Source organism: Epinephelus fuscoguttatus, linkage group LG6, assembly GCF_011397635.1.
Source record: "Epinephelus fuscoguttatus linkage group LG6, E.fuscoguttatus.final_Chr_v1".
Taxonomy (NCBI): domain Eukaryota; kingdom Metazoa; phylum Chordata; class Actinopteri; order Perciformes; family Serranidae; genus Epinephelus; species Epinephelus fuscoguttatus.
Window position 1 is genome coordinate 45,128,612 of NC_064757.1, and position 21,699 is coordinate 45,150,310.

The window sequence follows — 21,699 nt, forward strand, 5'->3', positions numbered from 1 at the left end:
TTCATGCTGGTGTTGGTACCTGGTGTCTGGGGCGACCGACGATGGAGGGGAAGACAGCACGGGGGGCATCGTCTCCGGCGAAACCGGCTTTGCACATGCCGGAGCCATTGTCAACAACGAGGGCAGCGATTTCGTCATCCATGTCTGAAACATTTAGATGAATAAACTTGCCATTAATTTTTTTTCTCATAACACCTTAAAAACATTAACACTTTTTTGTTTTTAGTAACCTCTGTTTCTGTGATAGTCGTTGTAGCAACTCATAATGTAATAATTTAAATGTAATAAAAGTTCATAATGTAATAAAATCATGAGCATATAACGTAATAACAGCTTTGTGCATAATGTAATAATGTAATAACCTATTACATTATGAGCCTGACTGGCGGCGCTCATAATGTAATAATGGCTCATAACGTGAGGAAAGTGTTGCATTAGCATCATTTTTACTTCTGCCATTCCTGCAGGGCTGGAGGGAAATGCTTTCACCTCTCTGTCTGTCTGTCTGTCTGTCTGTCTGTCAGCAGGATCACACAATTTCTGCAAAACATAGTGGAGTAATGGCCAACTTGCCGTGCCATATACCTCCGCCCCCAGTACACAGGAGGCCACATAAACAGGAAGAGAAGCCTAATTGTTGAACGCATCATCCCTCATTGGTCAAGTCCATGATATACTGTAAAGGTCAAAACTGCACACACTGACAACGAGAGTGCACCTAAGGGCAGAGGTCTGTGTTTGTGTTTGACTATGATTTGTACATAGGTGGCACAACAGTAACCAACTCAGAAGCTGGCTGGAGAAGAGGGTGCATTAGGGAAGAAGGAGGGGGACTGTAGTTCATGTAGTGTAAAAGAGCATTTCCTTTGTTTACTATTGCGACAATAAATGCAGGACACAATAACTTCTACAATGAAAACACATTTAAGATTGGTCTTTTCAAACAAGTAAGTGAACACTCTCTCCTTCCATACAACCTAGTGAAGACCTTCCAGTCGAAATGTTGCTGTTATTTTATTGTTGGTCTTAATGCCAATTTAATAAAGACCTTTAAGCATTGTTTAAGCATTTGTGCCCTTTTCAAGTCTCATCGCTGCTATTTGGTTGTACGGCGCCCTCTGTCGGGCTTCGGGATAAAGTGAACTGCAGAGTTCCTATTCAAATACAACTTTATTATTTGTATTAATTCTTGACCACACTGAAAGAGTTTTTATGGAGAAAGAAAGATTTGAAAGGATTACAAGTGTCTCCTTCACCCTTGATCAGATCCCTGTGGTGGTTGTGAATATCTTACAATCAAATTTAAGGAATTTCCCCAAGAACTCTGGAACACTTTAATGGTTCTTGAGCCAGATTTACAGCTTCCATGCCCAAGATGTCCTGGACCTGTCCTTACATTGCAATGGAGCATGATGAAGAGGTTGTTAGGCTGAAATGCCACATATATTGTCCACCTTAACTGGAAGAATTTAGTGTGGAATATGCCAACCAACAAGGTAGAACACCTTCTTCCCCTGAACAGCATCATGTAGTTGGATATAAGAACATGTGAGACATACTACCCCTCAGCATGTTACTGTCAGCAAAGTCATGAGGGCCCTGCCAGGATGACACCCTTCCCCACCCTTGGATTTGAATTACGAACATGTATCATGTACGGACGTACAAAAAAAAGTTTTACCCTAAACCCAACAGGAAGTCAGCCATTTTAAATTTACTGTGCAATTTTTCTGCCTTTTTGGCCATCTACGGGATTCGTGCTTTAACAAACTCCTCCTAGAGATTTAATCTGTTTGATATCAAATGTTGTCTGTACCATGTGAAGACCTTTGACATAAAAAGTTAAGGTTGAGTTTTCATTGAACTGTGTAACTATGGCAACGGATCTAAAGACATCTACATTCTAATAAGTAGTTATAGCGCCATCAACTGGCAACAGGGAATGACGTTTGATACTTCAATGTGCTGCTCTTAACAAGTCGACCAAATCCACCTTAAATTTTGTCTTGAAAAGCCTCAGGACCTTGATGATGTTTCCTAGTGAAAATTGTGAGTTTTCGTCAAACAATGTCGCTCTGGCATGGCAGCCATTTTGCACATTTTGCCATAAAACAGGAAGTTGTTGTAACTTGAGCATACATTGTCCAATCCTAAAATTTGTTATGCTCTATAAAAGTCCCAGCCTCATGACATCTAGATGCTGAAATGGAGTGATTGTTATAGCGCCACCTACTGGCAACAGGAAATGACATGACATGACAGATCCACCTAAATATAATCAGATAAACCTTAAGACCTTGATGAGTCCTTCTTGTGAAGCTTGGGTATTTTCATTCAACCCCGTTGCCATGTCGACACATTATTTGCCCTGATACAGGAAGTTGTTGTAACTTGAGTGTACAAAAGCCAATATGCCTCAAATTTCACATTTGATAGACTCCAGGCGTGACGACATCAGCATGCTAAATAGGTGTCCTTGTCACTGTGCCACGTTCTGGCAACAGGAAGTAAGCCTGTCTGACAATAATCATTCAATTTACATGACATTTAAATGGTGCGGTCTACATCTGCAACATGACACATAACAAATATGTGCTCCAGCGCCACACAGTGGACACATGAAGTGCTACAAAATGTGCAATAGGTCCATTCCAGCACCCACACTCAAAACTATCATCTCTCTTATGTGCAGACTCGACATTCACTGAAATGAACAGGTGCATCAGCTGGCTTCCAACCAGTATCCCCAAGGTATGCGAAGGTGTGAGGTCCAATCATTGCTGTTTGCAGCTTTAATTTAGCGTCAGTTCTTTACAAATATAACTTGTATTAGAACAGGAAGTTCAGCACTACTCAGCAACATCACAGTACACTAAAGCCCAACAGAGGGCACTCTATCACCACATATAGCAGCCGAGCACTTTATTAGTGACAGATGGGGACATTCATCCACTGCAATCCTCTTCTTCTGCACTGTAGAATATCTTGACAACTCAACTTTTATTTATTAAGGACCACACTCTGTTCCTAAAAGTATTAATGGAGAAATTAACATTTCATCCTTGATCAGATGCCTGTGGTGGCTGTGAATACCTAAAAACTGAATTTAAGAATTTTTCCTCAAGAACTTTGGCACAGTAAGATTTAAGTATTATTTAGAATAAGAGAGAAAATGAGTCAGAAATAAGTGGTGAGGTTATGCAATCTTTCCCTGACAGCTCATTGACTCTTTTAAACTCATCCACTGTTACAAAATCAGGAGTGCACGTTAGTGATGCAACACCTTCAGGCGTGATGAGTCGTACAACTTCTCAGAAATGATTTGAACACTTTAATATATTATATGTGGAAGCACTCTGCATGTTTGTGTGGTTACCCCTGATGTAATTTCCCTCTGAGACGACACAGAAACCACTCGAACTTTCTGCAGCCCTGACTGGAATGACTGTTGTATGTCAGGCTTGGCACTTTGTCGTCTAACCTGATGTTCTAATCTCGTGATGTTTTTTGTGGCATTGCTTCAGGACATTTCAAAACAAGTTCAGGCAGATCAGAAACCACCATCAAGTTTCTGACTTGAGAAATAAATGGTATTTTATTAGAATTTGGCTTTTAAACTGCAGGTTCAGCTGGTGGGAAACAATGATTGAGAGCCGACATCCTCATACTTGCAGAGATGTTGTCAGATAGTTTTTAACCCGGACATGCTGATCTCATTCAGATTACAGTTAACTCTTTGAGAGAGCTACACCTGTTGGTGTGCTGATACTGTCAATGTTTTAATCCAGAAAAATTCAGTAGTTTCTGACAGAAAGTTCAGTATTTACGTAAAACAACAATAAATAACTTTACAGGACATCACATGTTGTGTGCATAAGGTCAGATTGTTTCTCTTCATTTCAAAGGGCTGAAAACTGATCTGCTGATTTAAAGATTTCCAGGATAACTCAAACTCCTGTAACTGTAACATTTAGTTTTGAGATATTTCACATTCAAACGCTGCTTCTTACCTGGTCAGGTGAGTGTTGGGTGTGTCTGTCAGGAGTTCTTGCAAGAATGTCTCTGCCCCAGTTGTGTGCGGTGAATGCAGCACCACGAGCCAAACCCACACTGGTTTTATTAACGTTCGCGGGACTCCTCACGATGTCCATAAAAGGTAATTGTTCTCTCAGGTGGCAGTCTCATTGGTCCAGGTGTGCAGTGGGGCAGACCGGATAAAAACCAGTTTCCAAGGAAGGCAAGAAAGAGGGAAGAAAAACCCCTCAGGCTTTTTGGATTCCACCAGAGCAGCTCTGTAGAGATTTTAAGCGTCTCTGTGGAGGTGAAGAAAGGGCTTCTCACAAACAAAACAATTCCAACTTCTAACAAATGAATAATTGTTTATATACAAATACTTCCTGCTGGTTGAAGAGAGAACTCGCAGAAAATATTGAAGTAAAAACTAAAAAGTTTGAAAGACTTGTTGGTCTGCAGAGAGCGGAGAGAGTCAAAAGGCTGAAGTCCAATTGAGGTCACAAGTCATTGGTGTTAAAGTCCAAGTCAAGATGCCAGCCTTTTTGAATTTGGCAAGTAGAGTCTAAAGTTGTCAGATTTGTGACTTGAGTCTAAGTCATGTATCTCGAGTCCACACCTCTGTGTCAAAGTATAACGTGTCATTTCCTGTTGCCAGTAGGTGGTGCCATGACTATAACTCAATTCTGGGATGGAGATGTCCTGAGGCAATCAGTGAGGGAATCAAGGATAAGAAGTTTGAAGCAGATCGGATGATGTCTGCTAAGGTTACAACTTCCTGTTTATGGCAAAATGTGTGAAATAGCCGCAGTGGCAGATTTGACACTGTACACTGGAGTTAGAAACCACTTCCTGTTTCATGGCCAAACATGGAAATTTGATGCCTTGCCCCAGCCACACCATTCAGTGAAAACTCAGGTTTTTTACAGCTTATCATGTCAAAGGTCTTTAGATTGCACAGACAAAATTTGAAGTAAATCAGGTAAAATCTCTAAGAGAAGTTCATTAAAGTACAACCCTTTAAACAGCGAAAAAAATGCCCTAGAATATAAAATTGCTGACTTCTTGTTGGGTGTAGGGTATGGCTACACAAGACATGATACATGCACACCTAATTTGATTCATCTGGGTGAAACATTAAATTGAACTGAACTGAAGTGAATATCCTTCAAATAAAATACTATGTCTACGAGAAAATAATGATAACAGTGAACATATATGACAGAATTTCAATAAGCAGCGTAAATGTACATGTCATGTCCAAAAGGAGCAGGAAGAAGCAAATTGTGTGTCTAGTCCTGCTCTCATAAACTGACTCTCCACCCCAGTGTTCATCCTCATAACTCAAGTACTCTGTTCGTACTCTTTCATATATACACATTCAGTCAACATCACCATTAGCCTGCTTTACATTCCACTTCCTTAATTCTGTAATTCTCAAGAGTTCTTGTTTTGAACATGTTTTTAAACTGTCCCATATTTCTACTTTATTTGATTTCTTCCTCCTGTCCTTTCCACAAATGCACACCACAAATAGATGCACAGTGTGAAGGTTGTGCGAGCACAACACTGCTTCAGATTAAATTTTCCTCTCAAGTTACAACCCTGACTTCTTTCCCAGAAGAGTTTTTGTATTTTGCCAGAAGGTATTTCTTGCTCTGGACATTTTATGTGCATTTTTAAATTTCACCAGATCCATGAATTTCAATGCATGTGACTTAAAGGGCCAGTGTGTAATATTTGGCATGATTTATTCTCAGTCTGAATCTGAATCTAAATATTCTAAATCAAATCAAATCAAATAAACTTTATTGTCCTTTACAGGAAATTCGTCTTGGGCTCAATGACACACAACGCACAGTACACAAACGACAACAATAGGGTTTTTCCAAAGACTTACAAGTACACATGGTGTACAATAGAACAAACCCATTAATATGTTCATACAAGTGTATAATCGCTATAAAATAAAATTTGTTTGGTTTTCGTAGTCTTATAATTATGCTTTTACATATATATATATATATATATATATATATACATATATATATATATACAGTACAGTGTCACCAGCAAAACACCCCCACACCATCACACCTCCTCCTCCATGCTTCACAGTGGGAACCAGGCATGTGGAATCCATCCGTTCACCTTTTCTGCGTCTCACAAAGACACGGCGGTTGGAACCAAAGATCTCAAATTTGGACTCATCAGACCAAAGCACAGATTTCCACTGGTCTAATGTCCATTCCTTGTGTTTCTTGGCCCAAACAAATCTCTTCTGCTTGTTGCCTCTCCTTAGCAGTGGTTTCCTAGCAGCTATTTGACCATGAAGGCCTGATTCGCGCAGTCTCCTCTTAACAGTTGTTCTAGAGATGGGTCTGCTGCTAGAACTCTGTGTGGCATTCATCTGGTCTCTGATCTGAGCTGCTGTTAACTTGCGATTTCTGAGGCTGGTGACTCGGATGAACTTATCCTCAGAAGCAGAGGTGACTCTTGGTCTTCCTTTCCTGGGTCGGTCCTCATGTGTGCCAGTTTCGTTGTAGCGCTTGATGGTTTTTGCGACTCCACTTGGGGACACATTTAAAGTTTTTGCAATTTTCCAGACTGACTGACCTTCATTTCTTACAGTAATGATGGCCACTGGTTTTTCTTTAGTTAGCTGATTGGTTCTTGCCATAATATGAATTTTAACAGTTGTCCAATAGGGCTGTCGGCTGTGTATTAACCTGACTTCTGCACAACACAACTGATGGTCCCAACCCCATTGATAAAGCAGAAATTCCACTAATTAACCTGATAAAAGGCACACCTGTGATGAAACCTTTTCAGGTGACTACCTCTTGAAGCTCATGGAGAGAATGCCAAGAGTGTGCAAAGCAGTAATCAGAGCAAAGGGTGGCTATTTTGAAGAAACTAGAATATAAAACATGTTTTCAGTTATTTCACCTAATTTTTTGTTAAGTACATAACTCCACATGTGTTCATTCATAGTTTTGATGGCCTCAGTGAGAATCTACAATGTAAATAGTCATGAAAATAAAGAAAACGCATTGAATGAGAAGGTGTGTCCAAACTTTTGGCCTGTACTGTATATATATATATATATAGAGCAAGGGCCTTGCTTTAGAGAGATCGCCATCTTGCGCCGCCATGTATGTACGGCAGACCGAGCGGACAATCCAGCCAGCCAGAGAACGCGTTTCGCATGTATAAATAAACCAACGAAGACAGCGGAAGGAAGGAAGGAGGAGGAAACAGCAGAGAGTGTTAGTAGTTCGTCGACTTAGAGTAGTGAAAAGTTTTTTTAGTTATAAAGTTTGCGAATGGACCACACTTACCATGCAACAGGAGAGAATGAACCCAAACCGTCATCTGCGAGGAAAAGAAGACGCAACTTCACTCCTTGTGATGCACTCTCTGCAGCGCTTTTCCTCCTGATGATATATCTCCCCAACGATGGCAGCAGTAGCACCGAATCCCATTCTGTGCATTCAGCCTCTCTTCTCGCCCGCTCAGCATCCAACACATGGAGTTCCTCATCTGTGTACTCCGGCTCAAACAGGTATGGCTCTGGGTCTGTGTCCGCTACAAGAAACTCTTCAAAATCGCGTTCAAAGTCGTCCATTGCAGCTACTATAGTCCGGAGATATTGCTAGGCTAAATAAACAGCTGAGCTCTGTTTACAGGCTACGCTGTCAGTCAGTGTGCGGGCTGGAGATTGGTGGAGCAGAGAGGGGAGGGGGGTCCCCACTCGGTTATGGTAAACGAGTATGTGTGTATGAAGTGTGTGTGTTACGCCAGAAGAGTCAGAGTTTGGGACGGAGTGGAGTGTTACCGGAGTTTCTGCAGTGCTAAAATAAACGGACCTTTTTCCCGAATGCTCCTCTGGTCTCCTACTCATGAGGGATTCATTACAATATCGTAACATGGCTTAGATTTCTAAATAAACATTCACCTCGTCGCTAGATAGACCTACTCCTGAAAAACTTACCGACGGGAGGGGTGAGCGAGTGAGCCCTGCAATCTAGAATTTGACCACTGATGTCACTGTTTTCAACCCATTTTACGATGGGGTGCCATTTGTAAAGTGTCTCACGCTGAAAATAACATCAACATTTTGCCACATTTAGCTTCAAACAATGTTTAAAAAAGTATTGTGAATTTTTTAACATCACCTTTTACCACATTTACAGCAATATTTGTTAACTTAGAAATATATTAAATAGTTAAATCTAAATATTAAATGTGGCATCTAAATGTTAAATGTTAAATCTAAATATTAAATCTAAATCTAAATGTTAAATCTAAATATTAAACCTAAATCTAAATCTAAATGTTAATCTAAATGCTAAATCTAAATCTAAATGTTAAATCTAAATGCTAAATCTAAATCTAAATGTTAAATCTAAATATTAAATCTAAATCTAAATGTTAAAGCTAAATGCTAAATCTAAATCTAAATGTTAAATGTTAAATCTAAATGTTCTGGGTGAAACTAAATATTTAGCTAATATGCAAATTCACACTGCCGGTCACCGGAAGTACCAAAATAAAAGCTTGAGATGGTCAGACTGTTTATAGAATCAAATAACGAATTAAAACCAACTTATCGGGGGAAATGGACACTTGAACATACATTAGTGTGATAATAACTACCTAAAATAACAAGAAACATGTTTGGAGAAATTTTGTTTGACGTGTAGTTTGAGTTGTTAGTGTCCCTTCGGAGGGACTAACAACCTAAGGAAAGCTAACAACCGTTAGCTCTTAGCACCGTTAGCAGTGTCTATAATGACTCATTAACTCTTAAACGGTCCGTGAAAAAAATATTTTTTTCCAGCGGATGTCTTAGTTACAACATGATTGAGCTAGCAAAGCAGTTTTGTGTTGCGATGTGTGGTATTTATTCAGTTTTGGGAAATCACGATGTCTAGAAAGCATCAGCGGCTGCAACAGCAGCAAAGCTATCAGGGCGTCATCTGTTAAAAGCCTCCCGTTGTCTTATACGACATGAAACTACTCCAGTTAGCTCAATCATGTTGTAACTAAGACATCCACTGGAAAAAATATTTTTTTCACGGACCGTTTAGAGTTAATGAGTCATTACAGACACCGCTAACGGGGCTAACAGCTAACAGTTAGCCCCGCTAATCTACGATAACCATGTTATTAATTTCAGAACGTGATAGTAATGTTTGTTCAGTCATAGTGTTTATAGACTTCACAAACACCAGATTAGTCTAAACGGTGATACAGTGACGTGAAAAATGTGAGATATGCAAATATGTGGCTAAACTCGGTGGTTTTCTACCCGGAAGTATTTGTAAACAACAAGGTGATTCCCTCCGAAGGGACACTAACAACTCAAAGTACACATCAAATAAAATTTCTCCAAACACATTTCTTGTTATTTTAGGTAGTTATTATCACGCTAATGTATGTTGAAGTGTCCATTTCCCCCGATAAGTTGGTTTTAATTCGTTATTTGATTCTATAAACACAGTCTGACCATCTCAAGCTTTTATTTTGGTACTTCCGGTGACCGGCAGTGTGAATTTGCATATTAGCTAAATATTTAGTTTCACCCAGAACATTTAGATTTAACATTTAACATTTAGATTTATATTTAGCATTTAGATTTAACATTTATATTTATATTTATATTTAGCATTTAGATTTAATATTTAGATTTAACTATTTAATATATTTCTAAGTTAACAAATATTGCTGTAAATGTGGTAAAAGGTGACGTTAAAAAATTCATAACACTTTTTTAAACATTGTTTGAAGCTAAATGTGGCAAAATGTTGATGTTATTTTCAGCGTGAGCCACTTTACAAACGGCACCCCATATTTTACACACTGGCCCTTTAAAAACAAACTGTTAGTATGTTCCTGATAGCCAACACTGTTTACTATCCTTATGGCTCTTTTTTGTAGTACCCGTGCATGATGATCGTTGGGTGCTAATGCAGGTGTCAGCCTTACCTCCACACAGTAATTCAAATAAAATAATACAAGTGAACAATAGAGTGTGTGCAATGCATTATGATCCAGAGTGTATCTTGTTTTTCCCAGAACTGCAATGCTTCTTGCCAACTTTGCTCGGACATATTTTATATGGAGTTTCCAACAGATTTTGGGGTCTAATATCACACCCATAAATTTGCATTTACGCTCTGTATTCACACTGTCTATTACAACTTGTACTGTGTGTTCATTTTACAATTACCAAACAACGTAAGTTTGGTTTTGTTCAAATTTAACTATAATTTTTTGTTTCAAGTTTTCCCACAAACAAAAAAAACAATGGTGTTGTCTGCAAATAAAACACATGTTAATATTCCTGATAATTTAGATGTCATTTATATACAGAACAAACAGTTTAGGACCTAGTACTGACCGTTTGTGGAACTCTACACTCAAACCCTGAAAAGTGTAGGGTTAACCAGCTAACACAACTACTGAAGATATAGCCTACTGAATGTATACACATGCTGCTGTTGCTTTTTAATGATTATAACAGCTTGTCAGACTATCGCAAAGGGGCGGGGCTTAGTGAAAGGTCTAAAGATCTTTCCAAGTTTTCTCCCACATTTTAAAACAATCAGGTGGCCATATAAGTACAGAATTTAGACGTTCGGCCCCCACAGTGTCTGCTTGGAAAAATACTGGCCCTTAGACAAATCCAGTTGATGACTGCCGGTCTAGAGTTTTGGGAGGTCTTTACATTCTGCACAGCATGTTAAAAACATTCCCACTGTCTGTGATTATGTGCTTTGATGTAAAGCAGCTGTTGAGATAAGGAAATAACATTTTCTAAAACTCACACACAAAACACCTCAAAGAGATTTTATATATTTAGAAACTCAAGCAGCAAATGACATGAGAGACGCTGTAAACATCAAATGTTGGCACTTTATTGATAAGTAAACACTCCTGTGGAGTATTGATACAGCTCGACTCTTACAGAGTCCAATCAACAGAACAGATGAGGAGAAAAGCCAAATATTGATGCACTGGATTGTTGAAGAGGTAGACAGACACAGGTAGAAAAAGATGTTCAGTGATAATACTGTTTGTTTTCTTTGACCATCAGTAGTTAATCACCAGAAGGAGAGAAAGCTGTGAGCAGAGTCAGAGGAATGTGTGTTTGGAGGAGGTTCAGAGAGTTGCTGTGGATCTGCCGAGCTGAGACATTTAAATTAAAACAGTCGCTCGATTCATCTTGCGTGTTGTTCATCTTTTAGTCCGTTCATGCAAAATAAACCAGAGACTGTTCTAGTTGGATGGAACCATTGAAAGCATGTCAACTTTCCAGCTGGGGCAGAGAAGGATGAGGAGCTTTCTAGAAGCACTTGCGGTGGACGATGGAGGGGCCGGATTCGTCATACTCCTGCTTGCTGATCCACATCTGCTGGAAGGTGGAGAGGGAGGCCAGGATGGAGCCGCCGATCCAGACGGAGTACTTCCTCTCTGGGGGAGCGATGATCTGGAGGTGAGGAGAAAAACAGGTAAGACAGGAAGCAGTGATGCTCAACATGAACAGCAAAAGCCTCTCATTCAGTATTTTTGAATACTGAAAACAGTTTCTAAATGTTGAGTTTTATAAAGATGTGACCAGTTTCATTGAAAGATATTGGACATATTTGAACATGGTACATTGTGTCTATCACTGACACACTACAAACTCAACCTGCTTAGACTGAATGTGGTATGGAAGTTGGGACACAGTCTTTAATGCTGGAGAAGGCAGTTTGTTTTTGGCATCATAGGACAAAAATACCATAATTACCTTTGAGCCTATTGCAATTCAAGTGACTGAGAGAAAACTAGAGTCCTGCACCTCATCTTGGCTCTGTTTTTGGGCTTTAGAAAAATCTAGCCTGTGATGAGAGATTCTCTCCAATCACACGTCATTTTAAAAAGACTGTTGGTGCTGTTCTAGAAATGCAGATTTACTTGCACGTCCCTTCAGAGAAAGCCTGATTCAATGGCAGAAAAGCTGCTTCAGCATTGGCAACGACTGCCTACACTGCAAAGCAACCCCAAAAGGTCTGAAGGCTAAAATAGTCTGACAATGAACAAAATAAAACACGAGTCTTTATCAGCAACGTGCTTGCAATGGAGAAGAATGTTGCTATTGGTTGTGCCCTCTGCTAACCGAAGCAAAAGGCTCATAAATGTGTCAAGTTTACATTTATGTAGCTGAAGTTTAGCAAGAGCCTTGAATCACAATTTGTCATCTTCAGCTTTCCCATGAGATACTATTTTTAGCATTCGTTCACATTAGCATTTATGGCATCGTTTAGGTTAGCATTTGTAGCGTTTGTACAGATTACCTTTAAGTATTCAAACCGTTTACCGTTTGAAGCATTTGTAAAGGTTACTATTTGCAGCATTCATACAGGTTATTTTTTCAGGCATTCATATTCATACACGTTACCCAGCAAGCATTTTTTGGTTTAAAAAACATCTAATAGCCATCTACATGAAGACCTGATGTCCTGGCTAAATCACAGCTGAATTTGGGCTGTCAGTGAAAATTTAATAGACGTCTAACCATAGCCAAATTGTAGACGTCATCAATTAAACGGCTATGTAGAGACCATGTCCAAAAAATGGAGATAAACATATTTTAATTACTGTTTACTCTCCATACATGATTAAATATCATAACGCACGCCATCTGTAATGGCGAAAATTACATTTAATCAATTTCAAAATTAAATCGGCTAAATATAGCCAATACGTTTAAATCACGACTATTGCTTGCTGGGTACCCTTTCAAGCATTTGTACAAGTTACTGTCTGAAACAGAAATTTTTGAAAAGTTTTGCTGATTATGTGACATGAAACTGAATGTTTCTAAAAGTTTCTGTGTGGAACATGAATCAGATTCTCTAAAAAAAACGAATGACCAGGTTTGTCCACTAGGGGAGCAGTGGAGCATGAAAAAGATAACTACCTTGATTTTCATGGTGGGTGGGGCGAGGGAGGTGATCTCCTTCTGCATGCGGTCAGCGATGCCGGGGTACATGGTGGTGCCACCAGACAGCACAGTGTTGGCGTACAGGTCTTTACGGATGTCCACGTCGCACTTCATGATGCTGTTGAAGGTCGTCTCATGGATGCCAGCGGACTCCATACCTGAACACACGGACAGAACAATGGTTTTAGTGTTCAATTTAACTTGGGCGTGGATTTGAAACTCATACAAGACCAGCAACGGCTGTGATGACACCCTGATGGCAGCAGAGATTGTTCACTTACTGAGAAGAATCCAACAATTCTTGACAGCAACTTGTCAAAAAATTGAAATATTTGGGTCGAAACGACATGTTTAAGATTAAAATTAAAGATTTGGCTGGTGTTCGATGGGACCCTCTGAATCTTGATGTTGACTATGCAGAAACTGTTCACTGAATTTGCTCCAATAAGGAAAAGTAAATTAAAACTAGATCATCCAATGGACTGACCAAGAACTCAACCCGTTGAAACTGTGATACAGGGTGGAGTTTCCACAGCACCAGTGTTTGTCTATAGATACAGCCGGTTTTAACACTCATTACCCACCAAGGAATGAAGGCTGGAAGAGCGCCTCAGGGCAGCGGAACCTCTCGTTGCCGATGGTGATGACCTGTCCGTCAGGAAGCTCGTAGCTCTTCTCCAGAGAGGAAGAGGAAGCTGCCGTTTGCATCTCCTGCTCAAAGTCCAGAGCCACGTAGCACAGCTTCTCCTTGATGTCACGCACAATCTCACGCTCGGCTGGAGTTCAAGAGTGGAAATATTTGAGTTACAAAATGGACAAAACAAGATTCAAGGTTATAATTCTGGCCTGTACCAGTTTAGGAGTAAAAATCGTACCAGTGGTGGTGAAGCTGTAGCCTCTCTCAGTGAGGATCTTCATCAGATAGTCGGTCAGATCTCTGCCAGCCAGATCCAGACGGAGGATGGCGTGAGGCAGAGCGTAACCCTCATAGATGGGCACAGTGTGGCTGACACCATCACCAGAGTCCAGCACAATACCTGGAAGACAAAAAATACCAGATTACAAAAGGAAAAACACTTTTCTGATGTCATTCTGATCAGCAGACGTCACGATTCAACACTGAAAGGTGTTCGACTGCAGTTCCTCTAATGGCCACTAGACGATGCACAGACTAGGAGAACAGACAACTGAATGAATACCCCAACATTTCAGCAGGAACTCTCAAATTCAATGCTGCAAGATGTTTCAGACATGTTTGAGTTCCCACCTGTGGTACGACCGGAGGCATACAGTGACAAGACGGCCTGGATGGCCACATACATGGCAGGAGTGTTGAAGGTCTCGAACATGATCTGGACCAATGAGAAAAGACAACAGGTGTCACTGTGGAAGCCCGGACAACTGGAGACCAAACAAAAACCCTGTAGCTTGTTCTCCAGTACGAGTTTCAGAATATGTTGAGAGTCAACAAAGCGTGAACACACCTGTGTCATCTTCTCCCTGTTGGCCTTGGGGTTGAGTGGAGCCTCAGTCAGCAGGACTGGATGCTCCTCAGGTGCAACACGGAGCTCGTTGTAGAAGGTGTGATGCCAGATCTGCAGGACAGGACAGCTCGTTAGTTTGACAGTAATGGCGGCAGCTTTAGAACTGGTAGTCAAATACATGAAGAACAATCCAAGTCTGGCTGGTGGCAGCTTTTTACTTTGGGATATTTTCTGTGGTGCAAGGTACAATTTTGAGGTGCACAACTGAGCTGCTTTTACTCGATTGTACTTCTACTCTAGTACACCATGTAAACATCTTGACCTTCTCCATGTCGTCCCAGTTGGTGACGATGCCGTGCTCGATGGGGTACTTCAGGGTCAGGATGCCTCTCTTGCTCTGGGCCTCGTCTCCCACGTAGCTGTCCTTCTGTCCCATTCCCACCATCACACCCTGCACACACACAATCACACCTTTACAGTCACCTGTTACACCTTTGTTTACCTGGTGGCTAGAGTTCATAAATCCTGTAACACAGATGATGTTCATGCTGGTGTTGGTACCTGGTGTCTGGGGCGACCAACGATGGAGGGGAAGACAGCACGGGGGGCATCGTCTCCGGCGAAACCGGCTTTGCACATGCCGGAGCCGTTGTCAACAACGAGGGCAGCGATGTCTTCATCCATGTCTGAAACATTTAGATGAATAAACTTGCCATTAATTTTTTTTCTCATAACACCTTAAAAACATTAACACTTTTTTGTTTTTAGTAACCTCTGTGATAGTCGTTGTAGCAACTCATAATGTAATAATTTAAATGTAATAAAAGTTCATAATGTAATAAAATCATGAGCATATAACGTAATAACAGCTTTGTGCATAATGTAATAATGTAATAACCTATTACATTATGAGCCTTACTGGCGGCGCTCATAATGTAATAATGGCTCATAACGTGAGGAAAGTGTTGCATTAGCATCATTTTTACTTCTGCCATTCCTGCAGGGCTGGAGGGAAATGCTTTCACCTCTGTGTCTGTCTGTCTGTCTGCCTGTCTGTCAGCAGGATCACACAATTTCTGCAAAACATCCCTGCTGAAAAAAACAGCATAGACCAACTTGCCGTGCCATATACCTCCGCCCCCAATACGCAGCGGGCCACATAAACAGGAAGAGAAGCCTAATTGTTGAACGCATCATCCCCCATAGGTCAAGTCCATGATATACTGTAAAGGTCAAAACTGCACACACTGACAACGAGAGTGCACCTAAGGGCAGAGGTCTGTGTTTGTGTTTGACTATGATTTGTACATAGGTGGCGCAACAGTAACCAACTCAGAAGCCGGCTGGAGAAGAGGGTGCATTAGGGAAGAAGGAGGGGGACTGTAGTTCATGTAGTGTAAAAGAGCATTTCCTTTGTTTACTATTGCGACAATAAATGCAGGACACAATAACTTCTACAATGAAAACACATTTAAGATTGGTCTTTTCAAACAAGTAAGTGAACACTCTCTCCTTCCATACAACCTAGTGAAGACCTTCCAGTCGAAATGTTGCTGTTATTTTATTGTTGGTCTTAATGCCAATTTAATAAAGACCTTTAAGCATTGTTTAAGCATTTGTGCCCTTTTCAAGTCTCATCGCTGCTATTTGGTTGTACGGCGCCCTCTGTCAGGCTTCAGGATCAAGTGAACTGCAGAGTTCCTATTCAAATACAACTTTATTATTTGTATTAATTCTTGACCACACTGAAAGAGTTTTTATGGAGAAAAAAAGATTTGAAAGGATTACAAGTGTCTCCTTCCCCCTTGATCAGATCCCTGTGGTGGTTGTGAATATCTTACAAACAAATTTAAGGAATTTCCCCAAGAACTCTGGAACACTTTAATGGTTCTTGAGCCAGATTTACAGCTTCCATGCCCAAGATGTCCTGGACCTGTCCTTACATTGCAATGGAGCATGATGAAGAGGTTGTTAGGCTGAAGTGCCACATATATTGTCCACCTTAACTGGAAGAATTTAGTGTGAATATGCCAACCAACAAGGTAGAACACCTTCTTCCCCTGAACAGCATCATGTAGTTGGATATAAGAACATGTGAGACATACTACCCCTCAGCATGTTACTGTCAGCAAAGTCATGAGGGCCCTGCCAGGATGACACCCTTCCCCACCCTTGGATTTGAATTACGAACATGTATCATGTACGGACGTACAAAAAAAGTTTTACCCTAAACCCAACAGGAAGTCAGCCATTTTAAATTTACTGTGCAATTTTTCTGCCTTTTTGGCCATCTACGGGATTCGTGCTTTAACAAACTCCTCCTAGAGATTTAATCCGTTTGATATCAAATGTTGTCTGTACCATGTGAAGACCTTTGACATAACAAGTTAAGGTTGAGTTTTCATTGAACTGTGTAACTATGGCAACGGATCCAATTTCCATGTCTTGCCATCAAACAGGAAACGGTTTGTACTCCACTCTATATCGTCCAAGCTGCCTAAAACATTACATATTTGTTAAGAGCCCTGGCCTAAAGACATCTACATTCTAATAAGTAGTTATAGCGCCATCAACTGGCAACAGGGAATGACGTTTGATACTTCAATGTGCTGCTCTTAACAAGTCGACCAAATCCACCTTAAATTTTGTCTTGAAAAGCCTCAGGACCTTGATGATGTTTCCTAGTGAAAATTGTGAGTCAAACAATGTCGCTGGCATGGCATGGTGGCCATTTTGCACATTTCACCATAAAACAGGAAGTTGTTGTAACTTGAGCATACATTGTCCAATCCTAAAATTTGCTATGCTCTATAAAAGTCCCAGCCTCATGACATCTAGATGCTGAAATGGAGTGATTGTTATAGCGCCACCTACTGGCAACAGGAAATGACATGACATGACAGATCCACCTAAATATAGTCAGATAAACCTTAAGACCTTGATGAGTCCTTCTTGTGAAGCTTGGGTATTTTCATTCAACCCCGTTGCCATGTCGACACATTATTTGCCCTGAAACAGGAAGTTGTTGTAATTTGAGTGTACAAAAGCCAATATGCCTCAAATTTCACATTTGACATCAGCATGCTAAATAGGTGTCCTTGTCACTGTGCCACGTTCTGGCAACAGGAAGTAAGCCTGTCTGACAATAATCATTCAATTTACGTGACATTTAAATGGTGTGGTCTACATCTGCAACATGACACATAACAAATATGTGCTCCAGCGCCACACAGTGGACACATGAAGTGCTACAAAATGTGCAATAGGTCCATTCCAGCACCCACACTCAAAACTATCATCTCTCTCTTATGTGCAGACTCGACATTCACTGAAATGAACAGGTGCATCAGCTGGCTTCCAACCAGTATCCCCAAGGTATGCGAAGGTGTGAGGGTCCAATCATTGCTGTTTGCAGCTTTAATTTAGCGTCAGTTCTTTACAAATATAACTTGTATTAGAACAGGAAGTTCAGCACTACTCAGCAACATCACAGTACACTAAAGCCCAACAGAGGGCACTCTATCACCACATATAGCAGCCCGAGCACTTTATTAGTGACAGATGGGGACATTCATCCACTGCAATCCTCTTCTTCTGCACTGTAGAATATCTTGACAACTCAACTTTTATTTATTAAGGACCACACTCTGTTCCTAAAAGTATTAATGGAGAAATTAACATTTCATCCTTGATCAGATGCCTGTGGTGGCTGTGAATACCTAAAAACTGAATTTAAGAATTTTTCCTCGAGAACTTTGGCACAGTAAGATTTAAGTATTATTTAGAATAAGAGAGAAAATGAGTCAGAAATAAGCGGTGAGGTTATGCAATCTTTCCCTGACAGCTCATTGGCTCTTTTAAACTCATCCACTGTTACAAAATCAGGAGTGCACGTTAGTGATGCAACACCTTCAGGTGTGATGAGTCGTACAACTTCTCAGAAATGATTTGAACACTTTAATATATTATATGTGGAAGCACTCTGCATGTTTGTGTGGTTACCCCTGATGTAATTTCCCTCTGAGACGACACAGAAACCACTCAAACTTTCTGCAGCCCTGACTGGAATGACTGTTGTATGTCAGGCCTGGCACTTTGTCGTCTAACCTGATGTTCTAATCTCGTGATGTTTTTTGTGGCATTGCCTCAGGACATTTCAAAACAAGTTCAGGCAGATCAGAAACCACCATCAAGTTTCTGACTTGAGAAATAAATGGTATTTTATTAGAATTTGCCTTTTAAACTGCAGGTTCAGCTGGTGGGAAACAATGATTGAGAGCCGACATCCTCATACTTGCAGAGATGTTGTCAGATAGTTTTTAACCCGGACATGCTGATCTCATTCAGATTACAGTTAACTCTTTGAGAGAGCTACACCTGTTGGTGTGCTGATACTGTCAATGTTTTAATCCAGAAAAATTGAGTAGTTTCTGACAGAAAGTTCAGTATTTACGTAAAACAACAATAAATAACTTTACAGGACATCACATGTTGTGTGCATAAGGTCAGATTGTTTCTCTTTATTTCAAAGGGCTGAAAACTGATCTGCTGATTTAAAGATTTCCAGGATAACTCAAACTCCTGTAACTGTAACATTTAGTTTTGAGATATTTCACATTCAAACGCTGCTTCTTACCTGGTCAGGTGAGTGTTGGGTGTGTCTGTCAGGAGTTCTTGCAAGAATGTCTCTGCCCCAGTTGTGTGCGGTGAATGCAGCACCACGAGCCAAACCCACATTAGTTTTATTAACGTTCGCGGGACTCCTCACGATGTCCATAAAAGGTAATTGTTCTCTCAGGTGGCAGTCTCATTGGTCCAGGTGTGCAGTGGGGCAGACCGGATAAAAACCAGTTTCCAAGGAAGGCAAGAAAGAGGGAAGAAAAACCCCTCAGGCTTTTTGGATTCCACCAGAGCAGCTCTGTAGAGATTTTAAGTGTCTCTGTGGAGGTGAAGAAAGGGCTTCTCACAAACAAAACAATTCCAACTTCTAACAAATGAATAATTGTTTATATACAAATACTTCCTGCTGGTTGAAGAGAGAACTCGCAGAAAATATTGAAGTAAAAACTAAAAAGTTTGAAAGACTTGTTGATCTGCAGAGAGCGGAGAGAGTCAAAAGGCTGAAGTCCAAGTGAGGTCACAAGTCATTGGTGTTAAAGTCCAAGTCAAGATGCCAGCCTTTTTGAATTTGGCAAGTAGAGTCTAAACTTAAAGGGCCAGTGTGTAATATTTGGCATGATTTATTCTCAGTCTGAATCTGAATCTAAATATTCTAAATCAAATCAAATCAAATAAACTTTATTGTCCTTTACAGGAAATTCATCTTGGGCTCAATGACACACAACGCACAGTACACAAACGACAACAATAGGGTTTTTCCAAAGACTTACAAGTACACATGGTGTACAATAGAACAAACCCATTAATATGTTCATACAAGTGTATAATCGCTATAAAATAAAATTTGTTTGGTTTTCGTAGTCTTATAATTATGCTTTTATATATATATATATAGAGCAAGGGCCTTGCTTTAGAGAGATCGCCATCTTGCGCCGCCATGTATGTACGGCAGACCGAGCGGACAATCCAGCCAGCCAGAGAACGCGTTTCGCGTGTATAAATAAACCAACGAAGACAGCGGAAGGAAGGAAGAAGGAGGAGGAAACAGCAGAGAGTGTTAGTAGTTCGTTGACAGAGAGTAGTGAAAAGTTTTTTTAGTTATAAAGTTTGCGAATGGACCACACTTACCACGCAACAGGAGAGAATGAACCCAAACCGTCATCTGCGAAGAAAAGAAGACGCAACTTCACTCCTTGTGATGCACTCTCTGCGGCGCTTTTCCTCCTGATGATATATCTCCCCAACGATGGCAGCAGTAGCACCGAATCCCATTCTGTGCATTCAGCCTCTCTTCTGGCCCGCTCAGCATCAAACACATGGAGTTCCTCATCTGTATGCTCCGGCTCAAACAGGTATGGCTCTGGGTCTGTGTCCGCTACAAGAAACTCTTCAAAATCGCGTTCAAAGTCGTCCATTGCAGCGACTATAGTCCGGAGATATTGCTAGGCTAAATAAACAGCTGAGCTCTGTTTACAGGCTACGCTGTCAGTCAGTGTGCGGGCTGGAGATTGGTGGAGCAGAGAGGGGAGGGGGTCCCCACTCGGTTATGGTAAACGAGTATGTGTGTATGAAGTGTGTGTGTTACGCCAGAAGAGTCAGAGTTTGGGACGGAGTGGAGTGTTACCGGAGTTTTTGGAGTGCTCAAATAAACGGACCTTTTTCCCGAATGCTCCTCTGGTCTCCTACTCGTGAGGGATTCATTACAATATCGTAACATGGCTTAGAGTTCTAAATAAACATTCACCTCGTCGCTAGATAGACCTACTCCTGAAAAACTTACCGACGGGAGGGGTGAGCGAGTGAGCCCTGCAATCTAGAATTTGACCACTGATGTCACTGTTTTCAACCCATTTTACTATGGGGTGCCATTTGTAAAGTGTCTCACGCTGAAAATAACATCAACATTTTGCCACATTAAGCTTCAAACAATGTTTAAAAAAGTATTGTGAATTTTTTAACATCACCTTTTACCACATTTACAGCAATATTTGTTCACTTAGAAATATATTAAATAGTTAAATCTAAATATTAAATGTGGCATCTAAATGTTAAATGTTAAATCTAAATATTAAATCTAAATCTAAATATTAAATGTGGCATCTAAATGTTAAATCTAAATATTAAACCTAAATCTAAATCTAAATAATCTAAATCTAAATGTTAATCTAAATGCTTAATCTAAATCTAAATGTTAAATGTTAAATCTAAATATTAAATCTAAATGTTAATCTAAATGCTAAATCTAAATCTAAATGTTAAATCTAAATATTAAATCTAAATCTAAATGTTAAAGCTAAATGCTAAATCTAAATCTAAATGTTAAATGTTAAATCTAAATGTTCTGGGTGAAACTAAATATTTAGCTAATATGCAAATTCACACTGCCGGTCACCGGAAGTACCAAAATAAAAGCTCGAGATGGTCAGACTGTTTATAGAATCAAATAACTAAGACATCCACTGGAAAAAATATTTTTTTCACGGACCGTTTAGAGTTAATGAGTCATTACAGACACCGCTAATGGGGCTAACAGCTAACAGTTAGCCCCACTAATCTACGATAACCATGTTATTAATTTCAGAACGTGAT

The 21,699-nt window shown here is 40.2% G+C and overlaps 2 protein-coding genes across 9 annotated transcripts in view; both read right to left on the reverse strand.

The window, feature by feature from the left end:
- Positions 1–4,030, reverse strand: part of LOC125890740 (actin, cytoplasmic 1-like) — a 29,992-nt gene extending 25,962 nt beyond the window's left edge. The window contains exon 1 of the mRNA XM_049579531.1: positions 4,011–4,030. The gene's annotated coding sequence lies outside the window, so the exon portion shown is untranslated. The remainder of the gene's footprint in view (positions 1–4,010) is intronic.
- Positions 1–21,699, reverse strand: part of LOC125890739 (actin, cytoplasmic 1) — a 39,003-nt gene that overhangs the window by 6,472 nt on the left and 10,832 nt on the right. The window contains exons 1-9 of one of the 8 annotated variants that reach the window (XM_049579526.1): positions 19,127–19,277; positions 15,052–15,176; positions 14,813–14,941; positions 14,491–14,601; positions 14,274–14,358; positions 13,882–14,043; positions 13,591–13,782; positions 12,983–13,164; positions 10,913–11,506 (exon numbers count right to left, since the gene is read on the reverse strand). The exons of 2 other annotated variants lie outside the window; for them this stretch is intronic. In XM_049579526.1, coding sequence (XP_049435483.1) covers positions 11,363–11,506; positions 12,983–13,164; positions 13,591–13,782; positions 13,882–14,043; positions 14,274–14,358; positions 14,491–14,601; positions 14,813–14,941; positions 15,052–15,174 — 1,128 coding nt within the window. In that variant the 5' untranslated portion in view covers positions 15,175–15,176; positions 19,127–19,277 and the 3' untranslated portion in view covers positions 10,913–11,362. Of the gene's footprint in view, positions 1–19; positions 145–4,010; positions 4,139–10,912; positions 11,507–12,982; positions 13,165–13,590; positions 13,783–13,881; positions 14,044–14,273; positions 14,359–14,490; positions 14,602–14,812; positions 14,942–15,051; positions 15,177–19,126; positions 19,278–21,699 lie in introns of those variants that run through there. 5 more of the 8 variants (XM_049579521.1, XM_049579524.1, XM_049579520.1 and 2 more) reach the window with 5 other exon arrangements.